General features: G+C 39.6%; 1 protein-coding gene across 1 annotated transcript in view; it reads right to left on the bottom strand.

The window, feature by feature from the left end:
* Positions 1-19468, bottom strand: part of cacna1da (calcium channel, voltage-dependent, L type, alpha 1D subunit, a) — a 64848-nt gene extending 45380 nt beyond the window's left edge. Inside the window, exons 1-3 of the mRNA XM_044347881.1 lie at positions 18967-19468; positions 16806-17253; positions 15435-15540 (exon numbers count right to left, since the gene is read on the bottom strand). Coding sequence (XP_044203816.1) covers positions 15435-15540; positions 16806-17107 — 408 coding nt within the window. The 5' untranslated portion in view covers positions 17108-17253; positions 18967-19468. The remainder of the gene's footprint in view (positions 1-15434; positions 15541-16805; positions 17254-18966) is intronic.

Below are 19468 nucleotides of genomic sequence, written 5' to 3'. Positions count from 1 at the left end.
AGATGTTAACAGAACACTGACATTATTATCTCTTAAAATGGAGTTTGCAATCAGCCTATTGAAACATCCAGCAGATATGAGCAAAATTAGCATTCATTTGAAGTCATGTTTGTGTTCACCTGATATATGTAAGTCCAGTATTCACTCTCCTTTTAGTTCAGCTCTTGGTCTTTACCCACTGCCATGTTCAATATCTGGCTTCTTGGCTGCTAAATGCTCCACTATGTTCACCAGCTAGTTGCTATCTTTGTCTGTCTGCTGTTTGATGCTGCAAAAGCAATGCTATGAGAGCAGTGAGAGTGAACCAAAACTGTGAAGTTGTAGCCAGGAAACCAAAACAATAAGCTGAAAGTCACTATAAAGCTCCATAAAGCTGAGGGGAACTGCAGAGACTGGAGATAATTCTGTGTCTTCATCACTATGAGCAACACCTTTCACATACAAGAAGTCATGTGATCGTTATTAACATGAAAATATTGATTATAGCTGCTTTAAGTGTTACCTGCACTGACATACCAAAACAAACTCAAAGAACTATAGCCTACAAAAGCCAGATGATGTCTTCTTTTACACTAAAATCTGCACTTGAACACAACACAAAGAGTGCAGTGGGAAGCCATCTGATCACAGACATGCGTCTTGAATCATGCATCATGCTTCTGCATGAGAGGACATAACTAGTCAGTAGTCTGCATTCATAATCCAAAACCAACACTAAGAAAATAATCTAATTTCTGTGGTGCTATATGCTTGCAATATGAGAAGATGATATGAAAACGCTTAGCTTTGCCAAGCTCATTTTCTTTTGATTGTGGATGAAGGAAAGAAAATGCAGAGGCAAAGAAAAGGAGAAAATAACACTAAAATGGTGAAAACTCTGATTCACTAGGGCTGAACAGCCAATCAGAGATCTCTCCCTCACCAAAGCATGAGTGTATCTGAGTAAAGCAGAGGTTAAAAAAGGGACAAACACACTTTTGAATAAAATGGCTGTCTTTGGAGGGTATGGGGAGACCAGAACCAGTGATGCGACTCAGCACTGCGTCTTTCTCCGGTTGTTTCAAAGACACAGGAGAGGACACGGGAACATTAAGCCATCAGGTTGAGGTCGACTGGGAGTGCAGCTGACAACAGAGGCACACATAGGTAGATAAAGGTGGTATGTTAGCGCAGTGAGATGTGTGAGATGCTGGAGGTGGGCACACCACAGGGTGACTCAGCTGTTTAGGACAGTTGTGGGACCTCCCTGGAGATATGAAACCAGAGAGAGGCCCTCTTCATCCTTTATGCATTAGGCAGGTAAAGTCTGCGCATGGGCTGGCATTCATATTGCAATATCTGTCAGTCAATATAACTACAAGTCAGTGGAAATGTCTCTTTCACAGCCAGAGGCTGACACAGGCATTTAACTTTTCACATGGGAAGCTCACTGCACTCTTATAAACCAAAATGCAGACAAATACTGAATACCACACACTCTCACATATATTGTTATATACATATTGTACACATAATAACCTCTTCCGCCTGAGGTAGTCCTAATCCTCTGCTCTGTGTTCTCTGCGGACACCATTGATGCAAGAGCACTGTGGGCTGCGGGGCTCGTTTTCCCAACAGTTTACTGCAGATTGTGAGAAGCACTTAGCCCAGAATAAGAGACATGGGCCTCTTTGTTACTGAAGTAAAAGGTTGAGTTAAGCTTACAGCTGCTGCCTGTATGACAGAGCGTTCTCAGGCCGCAGGGAGCAGAGAGAATAGAACAGTTCATACAAGAATGCAAGGAAAGCGACAAAGAGACAAGTGAAGAATTTTAGAGGCATTTACAGACCAAATGCAACAACAGTAAACACAAATTAATCCAAATTTCTGTTTATATGCCTACAAAAGACCAGTTAAATAAGTGTAATGATGTGAATGTATGTTCTGTGTAAATTTAAGAAATAGAACATAATATTTTCTTCTTCTTCTTGTGTGGTCTACAGCTGTAATTGAGAAATAATTGTAAAGATACTGAAACTGGCATGTAATAGGTTGTCAGAACTGTTTTAGCTTTTGCAGGCTATGGTAAATTTATGCAAATTGCCACTTCCTGGTTCATGAAAGCATGTTAAATATAATAGCAAATGATAACCATTTCCTCTCAATTAACCAGCAATTTATTCATTCATCAGCACGTTGAACTGCAAGCAGAAATAGAAAGAGAAAGAAAGAGAGTGAGGAGAGGAAAGAGGCCTTTGGGGATGACCATAAATATCTCTCATCTTAGTTTATTTGTGCTGTAAAGAGACTTACTGTAGTATGTTCTCTTTTCTTATACAGTATATGCATATTATCAGCAGTTAATGGGTTCACTTCATTTTCAGCAATTCTCTGAGGTCTGCAGCACAACATGATATACAGTCTCATACACAAACACACACATACACACATATGCGCACGTTTGTGTCCTAAAATGCACGCTAACAATACATAATAATCTCATGCAAAGCAGGATACCACACAGCATACATGTTCCTCCTCAACCCCCCACAGCTGAACAGACCCTCCTGTGCCACAGGGTGAGTGTTCATGTCTGCAGGCACGACTCAGTTCAACTCACACATTCACAGAGCTCAGTTGACCATATGACAAAGGATGCAAACTGGCTGAAGCATGCATTCCTCTACATAACTCACCATAAGGAGGACAGCGGTAATGTAAACCTATTAACAATTCAGACGGGCCTGACTGCAGTGCTCAGGAGACGCAGTGCATCTTCCTCCAAATTACACACAGAAAACCGCTGATTTAATGTTGTGAGTACTAATTAAGAGTGAAAATGGAGACGTAAAAAGACAATGAAACAACTTGTCATAGCGCCATTGTTCATACGTTATCATTTATTGTCTAAATAAAGACAATTGACTGATACTGATCCTGTGTGAGATCAGAGTATCAGAACTAATCACAGCCCTTCAATATCTATAAAAAAGATTTCACCATGAAACACTGTGCTTAAATATTTACTATTGCTTCCATAACTACAAAACCAGCCATATCCCATTCTCTAGTCAGCGATGTCAAACAGTTACAGACCACAAAATATAAAATGCAGAAAAACAACATTTATACACGGATACATAAAGTGTAGGGCAGCACCAATGATTATTTTTATGATGGATTTCATTACGGTTGATTTTCTCATTTAATCGTTTGGTCTGTAAAATATCAGAAAATAATGAAAAATGTCCATCGCAATTCCTGAAGTCCAATTTGACTTCTTCAAATGTCTTGTTTTGTCCGACTAACAGCATAAAACCCAGAGATATTCAGTTCTAACATGAATGACAAAGAAAATCTTCACAATTAAGAACCTGGAAAAACTGAATGTTTGGTGTTTTTGCTAGATTAATGACTTAAACCATTAAGTGATTATCAACGTAGCTGTAGATTAATTTTCTGTTGATCGATTAATCGATTTGTTGTTCTCGTTTAATTCAGGTCTAGAACACAGTATCACGTTAAAGAGAGAAAAAAGTAAAAGTCAAGCTTAAGTTTATTCATATGGATCTAGAACATGTAGGACTTTTTATTCTACTTTATTTTATTTAGATAATTATATAAAAGAATAAATTTAACTTTAATGAAGACAAGATTGCACCTTATTGAATCTAAACTCAGTGAACCATTCAACTGCCAATACTCTGCAGTAAATTACATGAAAAAAGGGAATGAGAGTATATTAAAGTATGTTTCACTTACTCTACTTGAACCACAGGCACATATAACAAAACGTTGTTTAAAACCATTAAGAAAATTTCCACAAACAGTATGCACACCATAAAGGTCTCACAGATAACAATGTACTAGTGAATTATATGAGTATACTGTCGGTGGACGAGGGAAGCCAGACCTGGATGACCAGGGACTTCCTGCTCAAGTGGCAAACCAGGCTAGCTCCTTTTCACCACACTGAATTTAGTTTACATGTTTATTAATTTACTACAGTTTGGTAAAAAAAAGCATTGATTGATCAGGACAGGAGCACTGTGATTTGGGAACATTTTTTTCTCCTGTTGATCATGGTATGGGTTAAATGTTGCTAGTTAACACGATGAGCTGTTTTCAGTGTCAATATCCAGACATAAACCCCGTTAAAAGATTAACCTTCGATATGACGTGAAATTCATGTTTCCCCCTCCAGTTTTGAAGAGAAAGTTGTTCAGGATTGCTAAAATCAACTGCAAGATGTAAACAATGTGTATAGTACTGTATGTTTGTAAATTCTCAAACAAATACTGTACATCCTGCAGGTTATTTCATGTATTTCTGATTACATGACCACCTGAGCTTTACTACATATGCGTGCATGAAAAGCCACATCTGAGTGTGCGGCAGCGAGCCTGCACCCACATGAGTCAGAGTGACATCATGCATGTTTGATATTTGTGTGTGACCAGAGCGCTTACAAGCAGAGCAAACACAACAAACTGCAAGCAATAATACCGACGTCAAAGCACGCCATATGCAGCACAGTAGACAGTACAAACACTCAATGCATACAAGCTCACAGCACAGCGATGCAACACAGCAGCCAATGCATGAATGTAAACCAAACAAAGTACTCTGCAGTTATCAGGCCATGGGACAGTTTGAGAGTAGATATCTCCTGAGTGCCACAGAAACGTTAATAATAATGTCTTTTTGGATCTGATTCTGCACACAACGGGCAGACATATATTCTGTAGGACTTCCCACATCACTCTCCTGCTACATCTCCCTCCCCCATGCTCTCTTCCATCGCTCGCTAACTCTCTTTCCTTCCCCTGTCTGTACAGATCAGTCAGTGCCATCCAGCCAAGCCAGGAGGAGGGAGGGTGAGTGGGGTGAGGGCAGCCAGCATTTAGTGCTTCTTCACCGCCTACTCCTGCAGGTTTGCACAGTAAATAAGTGTGCTTGAGTGTGCGGTCTATATTAGGATGGCTGTGTGTGTGTGTGTGTTATGCATGGGGTTTGTGTTTATCTTGTGCATCTTTTACAGAAATAAGGCCTGTTACAACACCAGTTGATCTTATGTACCTGTGTATCTTGACCTGTTATTTCTTATCAGGTGAAGTAGAATGTTTTAGCAGAAATTCATCCATATTTCTTTGCATTGATTTTATTTTTCAAATGATATTTATATAAAACAAAAGACAACAGTGATAAAATGTCTGTCTACTCCATAATGACATAAATGGAATCCAACACTACAAAATACAACATAATGCACTGCAACACATGTTCTTTATCTCTCTATATAGCAGAGCCCATGTGTTTGTATGTATACAGTATATGTTGTGTATGTGTGCATACAAGTTTGTGTGTGTGTGTGTGTGTGTGTGTGTGTGTGTGTTTGTGTGTGTGTGTGTGTGAGGAACTGTGGGGGCGGGCAGGAGTTGTGTGAGGATGTGGATGTCACTCTGCCAAGGAAAACTCTACAAGTGCAGGTCATCTTCAGTATACCCACACTACCAAGTGAATGTCTTCAAAAAGAAAAGAAAAAAAAAAAACATCACACTGAATATTTGTTGCATAAGGTTGGTGATGTATTACTTGCTTTTGCCCTAAAGTTACGTGATCGACACACAGTTGAACAGCGATGTAGTTGTTGAATCGAGATGCAGTCGTTTTGTCAGTTTGCAAAACGCTGCAGCAGTGAAAGCAGGGAGTTTGGCAGCAGTCGTATGCATTTGACTGAGAAAGAGGCAAATGCTGAATCTGCTACCTGAACACTGCAACACCTGACATGTAATAAAGCAAGCTCATGTATTTTCATTTCAGCCAAGCCCCACACACCCCCTCTCTCTCTCTCAAAATGTGGACACACACTGCAAATTACAAATGTAAAGACTTCTTCCCACTTTGTTTTTTCATGATCAGACCACTCCATCACAGTGAGATAGAGCCAACATGTTTCTTTTTGTTACATTATTTCCAAAGTGCACCAGTGAATTTTAGTGATCAGTTACAGTAAGAACACACATTCCAGCTTGCAGATGTGTATTCATGAAAGGAAGTACATATGGCACACAGTAGCTGAAATCAGGAAATTAAAGTAAAATCCCAAAAGCCAGACTTTGGCTGTTCATCTCCAAATGGTATGTCAACCAATCAGCTTGGTGCTGTAGTTTTATTGAAATTTCTCTTTTGAAGTTTTTGGCTCAGTCAGTCAAATATTTTGACCAAAAAAAAAAGTATTAGATTACTGAATCCATGCACAAAACATCTGTAATGGTATGAAATTACTGCAACATTGGCATGATTTGGAAAGAACTATCAAGGAAAACTTAAATGTTCAGGTGACTTTTCTCTCTCCACCACTCTGTCTTGGTTTGTGATTTGGTGTCAACCTGAGTTATCACGGCTCACATGTTAAATTCATCTCCCTCACTCTGTCGAGTTCAGTCTCCCTCACACACACGAGCCCAGACGTGCACACAAACAGAGATAGGTACATGTTGATCTAAGAATTATTTGCCCATTATTGTTATCCATAGTTGTCATTTTGCTGTATTTGGGAAAGGCAGCCAAGTAAAAGCACAAACGAATATATATTTTCTATGTTTTGCCTTCATGTGATCTTCAAAAGTGCAGCGAGACTGGAAACATGAACCGAGAGAGACAAGTACAGTATAACTTTTCCTCAGTAAGGAAATAAAATGAAGTCCATACACTGTGGAATTGGTGGAACCTTAAAAATCCAAATAAACTGCTTTGGTTTTAATCTTCTTACAGCAGTGAATGGTGTGTGTGTGTGTGTGTGTGTGTGTGTGTGTGTGTGTGTGTGTGTGTGTGTGTATGAAGAAGTTCACACCCTTCCAGGATAAACAAATCCAAACTAGAGTAGAGGAGGGCAGAAAGTCATAGTGAATGAGTGTGACGGCCAATTCAGAGACTATGGGGACAGAAACAACAAGCATACTTTCAAGTTAAGTTGATGAAATCGTTGACGAGCGTTCAAACATCAGCGTTTGCCATTATTTGGATTATTTAAAGTCTGATCCAAATCAGATATATTCATATTAAGAATATGCTATTGAGTAGACAACTTGAGAAGACAGCAAATGGTTCCTTCTAAAAAGTCATCCAACAATAAAATGTATATTTCTTTAAACCAATATATGTTTTAATGACATGATATAACTAAAGACAATAAAAGACAAGAGAGAAGTAAAATATCTGACAATGGAGAGTACACATTTCTGTTCACAGAGCACCAACACACTACGACACACTGAATGTTTTGTGTTTCACTCTTATGTTTTGTTTGTTTGTTTCCTGTGGGTGGTGGTGCCCATACCTGCAAGGTGTACCTAAAAAGTTGCTGAAGGAGAGCAACGTAACAAGATATGACAATCATTTCTTGTGCACACTGAAGCCAAACTTCACAGCAACTTGTGAGCATTCATGGACAATGACAGTGTCAGTGCACTATGGCTTAACATAACAGGAACTATGCACAGGCTAAAAGGTAAGAACAAAAATGTGAAAACAATTCAGAACAGTTTTACTGACATATCTATTTTACAATTTAAATCCCAGAAACATGCCATAATGTGCACGTATGACTGAAAAACTATATTGAGAGACAAAACAGTGAAGCATAACAAAACTAAACAAGATGGGAATGATTAACTATTTTGCTGTCACACACTGTCACAAGTATTTCCTTGAATTTTATTCATAAGAAATCATATATCTTACATACTGAGCCTAGCAAAAAATGATGTGTTGTTCCCCTTTAAGAAGGCCTGTTTGACTCACACTCTACAGTATGCACATGCTCTGTTGTTATACATTATCATGGCTGCTCTTTCACACAGTATCACACAAAACCAGCACAGCTCTAACTCTCTCTTTACTCGCTGTCTTTTGCTTTCTCTCACACACACAAACACACACACACACACACACACACACGCAAACACACTCTCACATTTGTACACACACGCAGATATACACATTCAAGATAACAAGCAGGGACAGTGCTACTGTGAGCCACAAATAAGCAGTTACATTAAGTGACTAAACACATACTTCTACCATTATCGTGATGGGAGCCCACAGTCCAGACATTTACTGCTCACGCCAGCCATTACACACATGCAGCCAACTGCTTCATCTGTCACACGCATGTACACATTTACAGTCTTCTGTAACACAACGTGCAGCCAAAACACTGACACATGAACCTTAGCGGTGCACCTCAGACGAAAATACATGTAATCAACTCCACCAATGTAGACCTGAGCAACAGAATAAGATTAATACATCAAAACAAAGACAATTGCAAACAGCGACATTAGACAGACGGGAAACTCTAAAGTTAGGATGATTATCAGAATGTCAGCAGTACATTTTGGCCCAAAAATTTTAAATCAGCCAATCAGGTTTGGTTTGGTAAATTTACAATAACCACTGTTTTGCTTCGGCACAAGGCTTGAAGACCACTCTATGAGGTAAATACAACAGGCAGTTCAGTTGATGATACACTTTTACTGTTCTTATTTTTTTACTGTTTTAATGGTCTCCGTTCGTTCATGAGTAACTGTAAGGCTGACACAGTTCATTTAACCCACTTTAAGGCTGTCCCATTATTCTAAAGAGAAATAAGCAATCTATTGGTGGCAGAGTGTTTTTTTTTTTTACCATGCTTCAGTTCACTGCTGTGGAATACTTCACCTATTCAAAGAGGCTGAAAACCTTCTTCTTCTCCCTCTAATACAGTAGAATTATATAAATGCTGCCTTGTTCTGTTTTTTTTTCCTTGCTGCTTTTTTTGTAAAAAAATATATTTTTAAAAAAAAACTTAATTGTTATTTGCACATGTATTTTTGTTTTTATATATTTTACATTGTTCATGCAAGTGAAAAAAAATGCAAAATGTACATTTACATGCACATCAACAAGCTTTGTCACTGCCCTGCAGAGTGTGAACCTGGACAGAATGCTTACAATAAAAAATTACTATGTAGTGAAATATCTACATTTACAGATTCCACAAGTTAAAAGAATAAGTTTGAAAGATGATAATACCTGCATCCTTGAAATAGGCTCAAGTAAGATGGAGGATTTTTCTTACTTTGTTCCTGGTGAAGCATTAAAAATATTACCAGATGTAAGCGCCAAAAAAAACAAAAAAAAAAAACAAAACCTTCACCATATCAGGCCTGATTATCCATGACAAGAACCACAGCAATCTGGTGGATGCCTCTCAGTGGCTGGTTGTCACACTGAAGCACTTGGTAACTGTGATCAGTCAACAGGCATTTGCTGCAAGTCACAAGTATGGCACTACGATGGTTGTTGTTATATATTTACATCAGAAATGACTTCTCCTTTGTTTGTAGTTGCTCATTTTGTAGTACACAGTATGTGCATTTCACGCCAACAACAGGGTCGTATGCAATGTATTAGCGTCACTTTTCTTAGAGCATAAACTTTTGTGCTGTTGCTGTGCGGTGGGCCTCAGAGTTAATTGTGTTAAATTGCGCATGTCTGAACTGACTGTCGATGTAAGCTTTAGGTGATAACTGATGATGGATCTGTGTGAGTAGTTAATGTGTATTGGAACCTGTGGCAGGAACTTCTGCTGTCTGCTGTCCTACACTTGGTGCTGATGATGAACTATACAGTCAGTAAAGATGAGAAACAGTAGTGTTTGATATAGCTAAGCACTATTTTTATAAAGAATAATTTGTGTGTCTCTCACACAAGAACAACTTTCACAGTGCGCTAGGATGGTTATTATACCAAGACGAGTATATGGCATATGATTTCTGAAGATAATGGTTTGTCCTTTTTGTAAGTTATCTTACTAGTCAAGATAGCAGCCATGGAAAATTTGGTTTGATTAATATGACTGACTCAATTAATAGTCACTTAGATACAGTATATTTGCAAATTGTAACTTTATTAAATGAATGATTAAGTAGATGTAATGTCTTTGTCATCTCGGTAAAGGATGTTGCCAAAAGATCTGTGCTGTCTGCTTGTGTGTCATAATAGAAAACACAGTAACATTACATTACATTACCGGGAGATGACAAGCATGTGACTGTCATTACTGTAGGCAAGCTTCGCTTATTTAATCTTAGTTAATCTTAAACAAGGAGGACAGTTGTTCACAATGGTCATCTCACACCCTTGTCACCTCTTTTTGCATAATTTTTCTTAACGTGTTGTGATGAATTTTAAGAAATTTAGTTGTTTTTAAACATACTGACATCCTTAATTGTAAAGTGAAACAGAGCCAAACTGTGAGTTTGACACTGCTTGCTGACATCCAAATTACCTCTCTGTTGGTTTGTGTGTGGATATTTAAGTCTTTACATGTTTTTGTCCTTTTATGCCCAGTAAAATAAAAAGCTCTGTGGCTCCGGAGTTATGCAATAACAGTGATATGGGCAAACACTACATGATACCAGACGCAATTCGCTGCATGTTGCCTTACGAAGGATGAGCTGTATGAATCATATTCACCATGAAAAGGTCATTGTTTTGCCCAACTACCTACAGCAGGAGCTGCCTGGGGTGTTGAGTCTCAGAGAGATAAGTCAGAAATGACCTTAAAGCAAAGGCAGGAGGGTTGCAGACTATTTGTCTGTCCCCTGGACAAGGTGGGTGCGGAGGCGACACAGTCACGTGCAGGATGGGTTGTGTGTGCACTTCTTACTATTACAGCAAAATGACTAAACAAAGGAAGAGCAGTAAAGGAGAGAGCCAAGCAAAAGAGGAATGAAGAAATGAGGTCCTGACAGGGTTTGTTGTCTCGTTGCTCACGTGTGTGTGTGTGCAATTGTGTGTCATTACATCCTGCTGCTCACTTGTGCCTCCTGGTGGTAGCAGGACCACGATCTTTTGCCCTGCGTTCTGCCTGAGGAGGAAATTGCTTTCTATTTATAATGAGCTGCTGCATTTAACCAAGCCTCACTAACAAGACTGGCAGACTCATGCTATTAAGGCCTCTATGACTTTGCAGCATTGCACTGTTCTAACTCACAGCAGCTCTGCAGCACCTATAGACACTACGTACACACTGCACAACAGTACATGCCAATGCAGATTTTCACCTTTCAGGAGTTAAAGGCAGAATGAGTTGGATTTGTCAGTTGCAGTTTGTAAACACAACATTCAAAGTTGGCCCCTCATCCCTGACTCAACAACACCAGAAGCGCTACGCTGCAGTGCAGCGCGATGTCGCTACATTTTTATAAAGTGTCGACCTCACACACTGTGTGCTAAACACCCACTGCCCAAAGGTTGTCACCCAGAAACGTCCCGAACACAATAAAATAAGAAAATACAGGCAGAGTGCAGGATCTACAGATAAATACACACTTCTAGTGGGTCAAATATGATGATTGAGAGGGATTATTTTTGTATGAGTCTATACATTATTTTTTAAAGAAAATCCTTTTTATTCTGCCTTCACAATATTTTGAATAATCAAGATCAATTTTCATTATCAATTTCATTCCCCTGCAGAATATATGTGTGAGTTAACTGACAATGCGCTAAATGAACGGTCAACACATCCACGAGCATACAAGCCAGCTAGTCTGTATTGCAGGGCTTCAGTGTCTCTGTGTGTTGAAATTTATACCACATTTGAATGTATCACTGTGTAAAAACGTGCATTGTTTAGCAGCCTTGGAATATAATTTGATCCTTGCTTTACACATCAGGCCTCTCAGCACTCTCAGGTTTCATAGCAGTCCTCAGTCTACCTGTGCAAAGCAGAGCGGTGTGAAATGGCAATCTTCACCATGGCCTTACCTGCTGGCCGCTATAGCAAAACTAGCTCAGCATTTCTCTCTCTAGCGCTCCTGTGACTAAAGTGTGAGGTAGAACAACTAAAGCCAAGCTGGCACACCTGCCCTACAAAGTATTCTATTGTTCAACCTCTGCTGAAAAGGGAAAGATTGCATTATTTGCCCTCTGCTATCTGCTTTAATGTTGACACTGCAGAATTAAACCAAAGTCCTGTGCAAGCAATGTAAAGCTTACTGTAGCAATGGACATAACCGCATATATAGTGTGATTAAAGAAGAGTCCATTACAGAGGAGGCAGTTATGCATTTTACGAAGTGAGGCTTTGTCCTGACTTTACAGATTACTGAAAGGAAACCACTATATAAAGATAATTTCATATTTAAACAATAGCATGTCCAGCAGGTCACCCTCCACTCAAAAATATACTTTGCTTTTTGTTACTTCACTTGAATGTTTGAGTTTCATTGAGCAGAATGATGTACTGTATGTGCAGAGTTTGTCACTAGAAGGCTGTTTTCACATTCATCTGCTGTATCTCTATATGCTCACCTTAAATATCAGTTTAACACACGGATGGACGGTCATAATTTGTGACATAATAACCAGTTTAGACGCCAACAGACTTGCAAAGTGGTTCCAGAATTGTTTTTCCCCATTCTGTATCCTCATTTCTGATTTAACTTATTTTACTTTAAACAATATCCTCAGTATTAACATAGAAATACAGGACTCTCACGGATAATGTAAAATCCACCAGGGTCAATGATTTCAACTTTGTTTCTGAGAATCATGTTTTGTCAGTGATTTTGGTATGGCAGCCAGCTAACAATACTACAAAACCCCCAAGCTATGCTATGGAGAAGAAGCCAGTCCGAAGCCCAAATGGCCTGATTCACACTACAGATTGTAAAATCAATTTTCTCAACCCTGTAATCTTTAGCTTTCACCCGCCGTTAGCAGCGCACGTGACCAAATTTTAAGCTCCTTTATTGGCTGTTTCTTGCCACAGTACACAGTCTTGTACCTTTGTTGTTTTTTTTTTTATCAAAGAACCAGATATTGTCTAAAACAGTATTAATGTTCTTGTGATGAATAAACTGGGAGAGTTTCATGCCAATTCAAGCCATAGAAGTGAGTCAAACTGTGAGTCACGTAATGTTGTCTATGGGAAAAATGAATGGGATTTTTACATCTGGAAACAGGGGCACCCAAAATAGCTCCTTCTACTCTGCGACTCTGTCCTGGTACAATATGCAACTTACAAGTATAATGCGGAAACTTGAAGCCTCCAGTGCACATATGCTGAGGATGGACTTTTCAGTGAAGGAGGAGACATCTTGTGTCCAGCAATTAAACTTTTGCAACAAAAAATATTTGCATATTCATAGATTCTGGATTTTTCAATGAGGGAGAATGAGGAGATGCTTTAACAAATTTATAACTATGTGATAACTATGTGTGATTTTTAGATGTCTTAAAACATGTCTGGGAGGGATCTCGAATGATTTTGCTCAAGAGGCAAGAAAGTTGCATCAGTGATGCTGTTCAGTCTCAGACAATCCAAACGGCAGAGCACAAAATGTAGCCTTTCTGGTTAATTCTTACTGGGCACATCCATAAATCTAATCTGACATTCTTGACAGGTTTGGACATCAGACACGATGAAGGCATCTTTAAAGCCTGTCAAACTATCCATCACATTACACTTACACCTACAGCTCTTAGGTTTGTATTATGAAGGCTGTGATAAGATGTAGGCTATTATCAAGTGTGTACTGGACGGTAGCTTCCTTCCTCTCAAGCTTAGTTATTGAGTTTGATGCCATTTGGGCATTACCAGAGTCAATATTGAAATGCTCCCAGACCTTCCTCTCTGCCAGACACCCTTGGATGTGATCTGAATGCATGAGAAGGTGAAGCTCTAAACATATGAATGTAAATTCTGACAACACTCTGAATTTATTAACACAGGCAGTTTGGCTCCATAATGCTAGGGATGCAAATCTGTAATAAAAAAAAAAAAAAAAAAAAAGTAAAAAAGACCTGCGATTCGGAGGCTATGCAACAAGTTACGGGTATTAAATAAGCACCTGTCAACGCTGTACATATGGTCCATTATCAGTCTGAAGCTGGCCACACATTAGTGAGTGGCATCTGTCACTGAGAGCTGTTTAGCTCAAGTCATTTAAAACACCATGAAGCTGCCATTCAGCTGAAAGTAGCTTCTCTTAACACTCACATAAAGCTCACATTTATGCTCTGTACTACAACAAACATTTAGTTTTTCACAAAACTTTGTATACAAAAAATGTGGCACTGAACCAAAAACAAAAAGAGAGAGAAACCCCAGCAAGTACAGAAATATTTTATATACTGAACTCAATCAGGATGCTCTTAAATTCCTTTTTTTTTGTTTCAGAGTCCAAACTGCATCACATGTTTCCAAATTCTTGTTCTATATTTCTTATGCACTTGTGAACATTTCCTTCCAGCTGTCACTAAGTTAAATCCACTGTAGTGTCACCTACACTGAGACTGTTAGGACAACCCAACTCTTTCCAACATCACTACCAAACTAAACCTGACAACATACTGTAGATATACTGTATGAAACACTGTGATGTCCCAGATGGCCCACTTTCCTCTGATGCAATACCGCTGTGTAAACAAACACCCTGAGGTCACCCTCCAGGAGGTCAAACTGGGAAGCAGTACACCTTACTTCTCTAAAGTAGACCAAAGCTTATCTTGCACAGCGGGTTCAGCTGCATAACAGACAGAAGAACACTCCCTCTGGTTTTTTAAAGCAGGCTGGTAAACTTTGTCTAACATGTTCCTGCTCTCAGATGAAGCTTTCAAGAACATTCAAATGTCTGCAGGCACACTGTATAAGCTGCTCATGAATCATTGAACACTTCAGTTAAATTCTGCACATGTAAGAACCACATTCTGCGTGTTTGTCTGGCTGTGGAGAGAGTGCACTCATCCTCAGCTGTGGAACAATGCTTACAACACTACATCACCCATAATTCATCACACAGACATAAATGCACAAGGTGCACAGAGTGGTGCAATGACGAGAAATTCTAAAAATAGAAAGCAGTATAAAACCTCTGTACAGGAAAACTATGGCATGATAAAGCACCAATGAGGATAGCTGTCAAACTGTTCCTCTGTGTAGGCACAGCAGATACCTCAAATCTGCATGATAAAGCAATATACTGAAGATAGAGTCCGCATGTACTATGTAACTACTAAAACACCTCTGACTATATCTACATCTGAAAAAGGTGATACAATCAAACTTAATCAATCAAAACAGGATTATTAAGTATCATGTATAATGTATAGACAGAGCTAACCAAACAAGCAGACAACAGGCATCAGAGGAAATAATCCTTCATTCCCCTTTCCTTATCACTTTCATAGTCTTTACAATGAATTTCTCAATTTATCAATTCATTAATTCAAGCCAGAGTAAAACATTCTGATGATGTGAACTCAAAGAAACTCAACAAGTTCACATTATACCATCCCATCTTGGATTACAAATACTGTGTATAGGTACAGGTATCAGCATTGATACAAAAGGCATACAATGAATAAATGCATTATAATTACATATACAGACTACTCACCAGGTCATGGTTTGTGGAGTTGGAATCATCTTCAGGGAAGGGGACATAGACAGCTAAGGCCATACAGTTGGCAAAAATAGCAATTAATATAAAGATATCAAATGGCCTGAGAAAAAAAGTTAAGGAAAAATGCAGAGGAGATTTAATGGCATAACATAGCAAGAGAAAATAATAAAATAAATCATAACTGCTTGTCAAATCCCCAGTTGAGATACTATAATTTCTGCAATATTTACAAAGGTGTAACTTTATTCTTTATTTACAGAACTAAACTCGTTTTATCATCATGATTACTTCCTCAATTAAGATTTTCTCAGATTTGCCAGAAATTTATACACAAATTTATCTCCTGCAACTAAGAGACTACTGCCATCTCAAAATTTTTAAAATTATTAGTGAATTAAATAACATTACTAAACTAAAGTTATACTGAAAATAGTTGAATATTGAACTGTTGCACCATTTCAAGACCAGAGACTGTTTCATTGAAACAGCCATCTGTCTCACATGCGTTCACTTGCAGTTACAGAAATGACCATTTTTCAAATGTTGTAAAGCAGAAACTGAAACATACGTTATAAATTCAGTTCATTTGTCACACTGACAAATTATAATTGCAACTGTCTGAAACAAACATGCACCAGTTGGGACTCCTGGTATACTGGTAGTAAACCCACAGTGACTTGTTTTTCAGAAAAACACACAAAAGTGAATTATGAAATGTTGCCATTCATTTCACACAATCTTCTTTACACCATCTGATGGCTTTTGTGATGACCTGAGTATCTGCTTAAGCAACAAACCCACCAGATTGTCACACAGCTGTGTTCAACAGTGTTGAGTCACTCTATCTACATACCCCAACCAGTATTTTAGGATTATGGACATCGCCATCAACATTATTTTGCGTTTAGTTTGAAGAAATCCACACCTCGATTTAACATAATTTTCTAACTGGGACCCAAATGAAAGATTCAGAAAGTATTTCCACCATGCTACGCTCAACTGTACATTTTTTCTTGCCAACATCGCAACAACAGCAACATATGGCTTAACATGTTTTTTTTCTCTTACATCATGCTACAGCGCACATATAATACAGCTTCAAATCAACAGATTGACTAACAAATTTAATGAAGGAAAAAGAGCTGGAATGGAAAGCTGTTAACATGTTTTAAAAACAGGCAGGAACTGACTACATTACCTTTACATGGACTGAGTCTGGTTACTTTAAAAAACTCTATGTGAAACCACCTGATGTGGCAGTCATTAATAATTATTACATCTAAAATACAACAAAGATATATACGCAAGTTTATCTCAAAACTCAGACATGCACCCAACCGCGCATTCAGTCGCTGTAAAGGATACTTCCACTCCACCAGGCTGATGCAGGCCCTGCGTATGGGGTTGTTGAGGTTGAGGCAGAACAGAGCCCTCGGTGGCCTGCTGTTGGCGTTACTGCCCTGTTTCTTGCTTTTGGCATACTGCTGCCGCTTCTTCTGTGCCAACGCACCTACCGGGATGGTAGAGGCCGTTGGGGCAGGCTGGGCAGGAGGAGCGGGTGGTGCCGCAGGAGCTGGAGCTGGGGCCGGAGCAGGGGCAGGGATTGAGGCAGGAGGGGCTTCTGGGGCCGCGGGGGCTGGGTCTGGGGCGGGCCCGTTGGCGCTCATGGTGCGGGCGTGGCTCTGTGAGGAGCATCCAGCAGCATGGATCTGCCAGGGTAGACAGGGAAGCTAGAGGAGGGCAGAGTAGTCTGACCAATGAGCTGGCACGTCACCAGGGGGAACGACTCTGGTGCTGCTGGCATAATTTGCCTCTGAAAGAGAAGGTGAGAAGAGTTGGCATCAGTTCATTTTGCACTAAAAAAACACTGACAGAACAAATTATATCACTTTTAATTGAGTGTTTGTTTGGTTTTTTTGCTTGTTTTAGGTCCAAGTGACAGGTGACAATCCAGCTCAAACTCTAAAATTTCTGCTGGAAGACAGAGCTGAATCTAAATATGTCTTTCCCAGTGATCTGCTGTGCTGACCTGCACAGGCATAGGTGCTCCAAAAGGGCGCCAAGGTAATGGGAGTTCAGTGAAGTGAAAAAGTGTAAAGGTTATACATATTAGCATATAATGCACATAGTGGCTTTCAATTAATGTTTGAGACCATATGAGAACTTTTAGTCCTTTGTTTAGTTTAGTTGTCATTAATGAAAAGGAGGAAATTAAATCACACACATCTTCAAAAACCCTGATGTAAAATAGTACTGGTCTCTTGAGAATAAAGAATCCATTTTTTCTTGCCATTAAAAATACAAATAAGGTAAAAACCATAATGTCAACAGATGTGACATCCTTATATTTCTCATGTAAAGAAAATGATGAAGCTGATGACCCGACTACAAGAAATATGGCAAGTTGGCTCTGATGTTGAGTCTAAATTTAGTAAACAATCCAAATGTGCCAGAAACTGAACATATTCCTTCAGGTTAAATATGAAGGTAGATGGCAAGCGGCTCAAGCCAAAACACACACACACATACACGCACAGACACACACACACAAATTAAGCGTGTATATTCAGAGCTGCCACTCTAAGGCATCACTTGGTCACATCAGTTGTGTAAGTCCTTGAACTGCGAGCAGGCCCCGCAGAGGAAGGAACAGAAAAGGTCACATTGCAGTGATGCTCCAAGAGGAATTAATCTTCATATCGTATAGAAAAAACGAGATACGCGTCTTATTGTAATGTAAAACTGCACATCTTGTGGTGAATTCAGATTGCCAGCTTCACATCTCCTTTGTGTGCTACGCTGCTGCCTTCATGTAGCAGAGGCTAGTACAAGCACAGTATGTGAACAATGCGTATTAAATGCGCTTTTTTTTTTTTTTTTTTTTTGGAATATTAATTTCACTGCTGCATCGACAACGTCGACCGTGCACCCGTGATGACAATGAACACTGACATTTCCTGGCAAATTAGCCACAATCAAGCGTACTCATATTTCTCCTTGGACACCACCAAGGTAAAGATATGGTGAAATCTCCCCAAAAAAACGATGTGAAATGACAGCCTGACTCCCGGCGCTCAAAGTGAAAATTGAGCAACGCACAGCCGTGAGATGGTCCTTGCTGCTCAGCAGAAACAGCTGGCAACGTTATTACAACAAACCTCAATCAGCGATGCTTGTACACACACACACACACACACACACACACACACACACAAACACACACACACACACACACACAGGGGCTAATATAGTGGACAGTCCACATGACCAGAGCTCAGTTTGTGGAAAAGGTGTCAGCCTAGTATCAGCACTGACGGTCCTCTATTAAAAAGCATTTGTATTGTTAATGACAAGGCGATGAATCTCCTCCTCCAGAATCCACAAAACATGACAAGCGTCGAGAGGAAATTGGCTATTAATAACTGCTGTCCTCTGACAATAATGAAAAGGCACCATCATTGCCTGCATGCAGGGAAACGCAGCTATATGCTAAGAGGCTAACTTCAGACTGGAGCAGAGCACAAACCTTTTTTTCTGAAGACTTTAGGCTATAATTCAGCCGCGGTCCTCTCCGCTCGGTAATACAGGTCCGGTGCAAAAAGCAGGTCCGCTCTCAAACGGCGGTTTAAAATTCATCGGCTCCGGGAGCAGGAGGGACACATAAAGCCTGTGCATTAATTAAGCTCTTCCATGGTGATCGCGGAGAGCCGGAGTGCGCACCAGACAACAGAGCATCCTCGTCCGCTGCCTGCTTATCGTCACGGCGCCACTGATCATCAGTGAAACGAGTGCAAGCTCTCCTCCTTCTGCCCCCCGACTTTCCTGCTCCTGCACAATACCCTGCTCACGTCTCAAATGTTACCTGCTCCAAGTTTTTTTCCAAGAAAATGAGACACCTCTCAAATAGGGTCTCACATTCAGCATCCATTAATCACGTGAAGGTCACTGATATATTTTTAGTTTGTAGGCTATTAAGGTAGGCTACAAAATATGGGGACGCACTGACTAAGGAGCGTATCTTATTAATG

Source organism: Thunnus albacares, chromosome 4, assembly GCF_914725855.1.
Source record: "Thunnus albacares chromosome 4, fThuAlb1.1, whole genome shotgun sequence".
Lineage (NCBI taxonomy): Eukaryota > Metazoa > Chordata > Actinopteri > Scombriformes > Scombridae > Thunnus > Thunnus albacares.
This window is presented reverse-complemented; position numbering and strand designations above follow the sequence as displayed.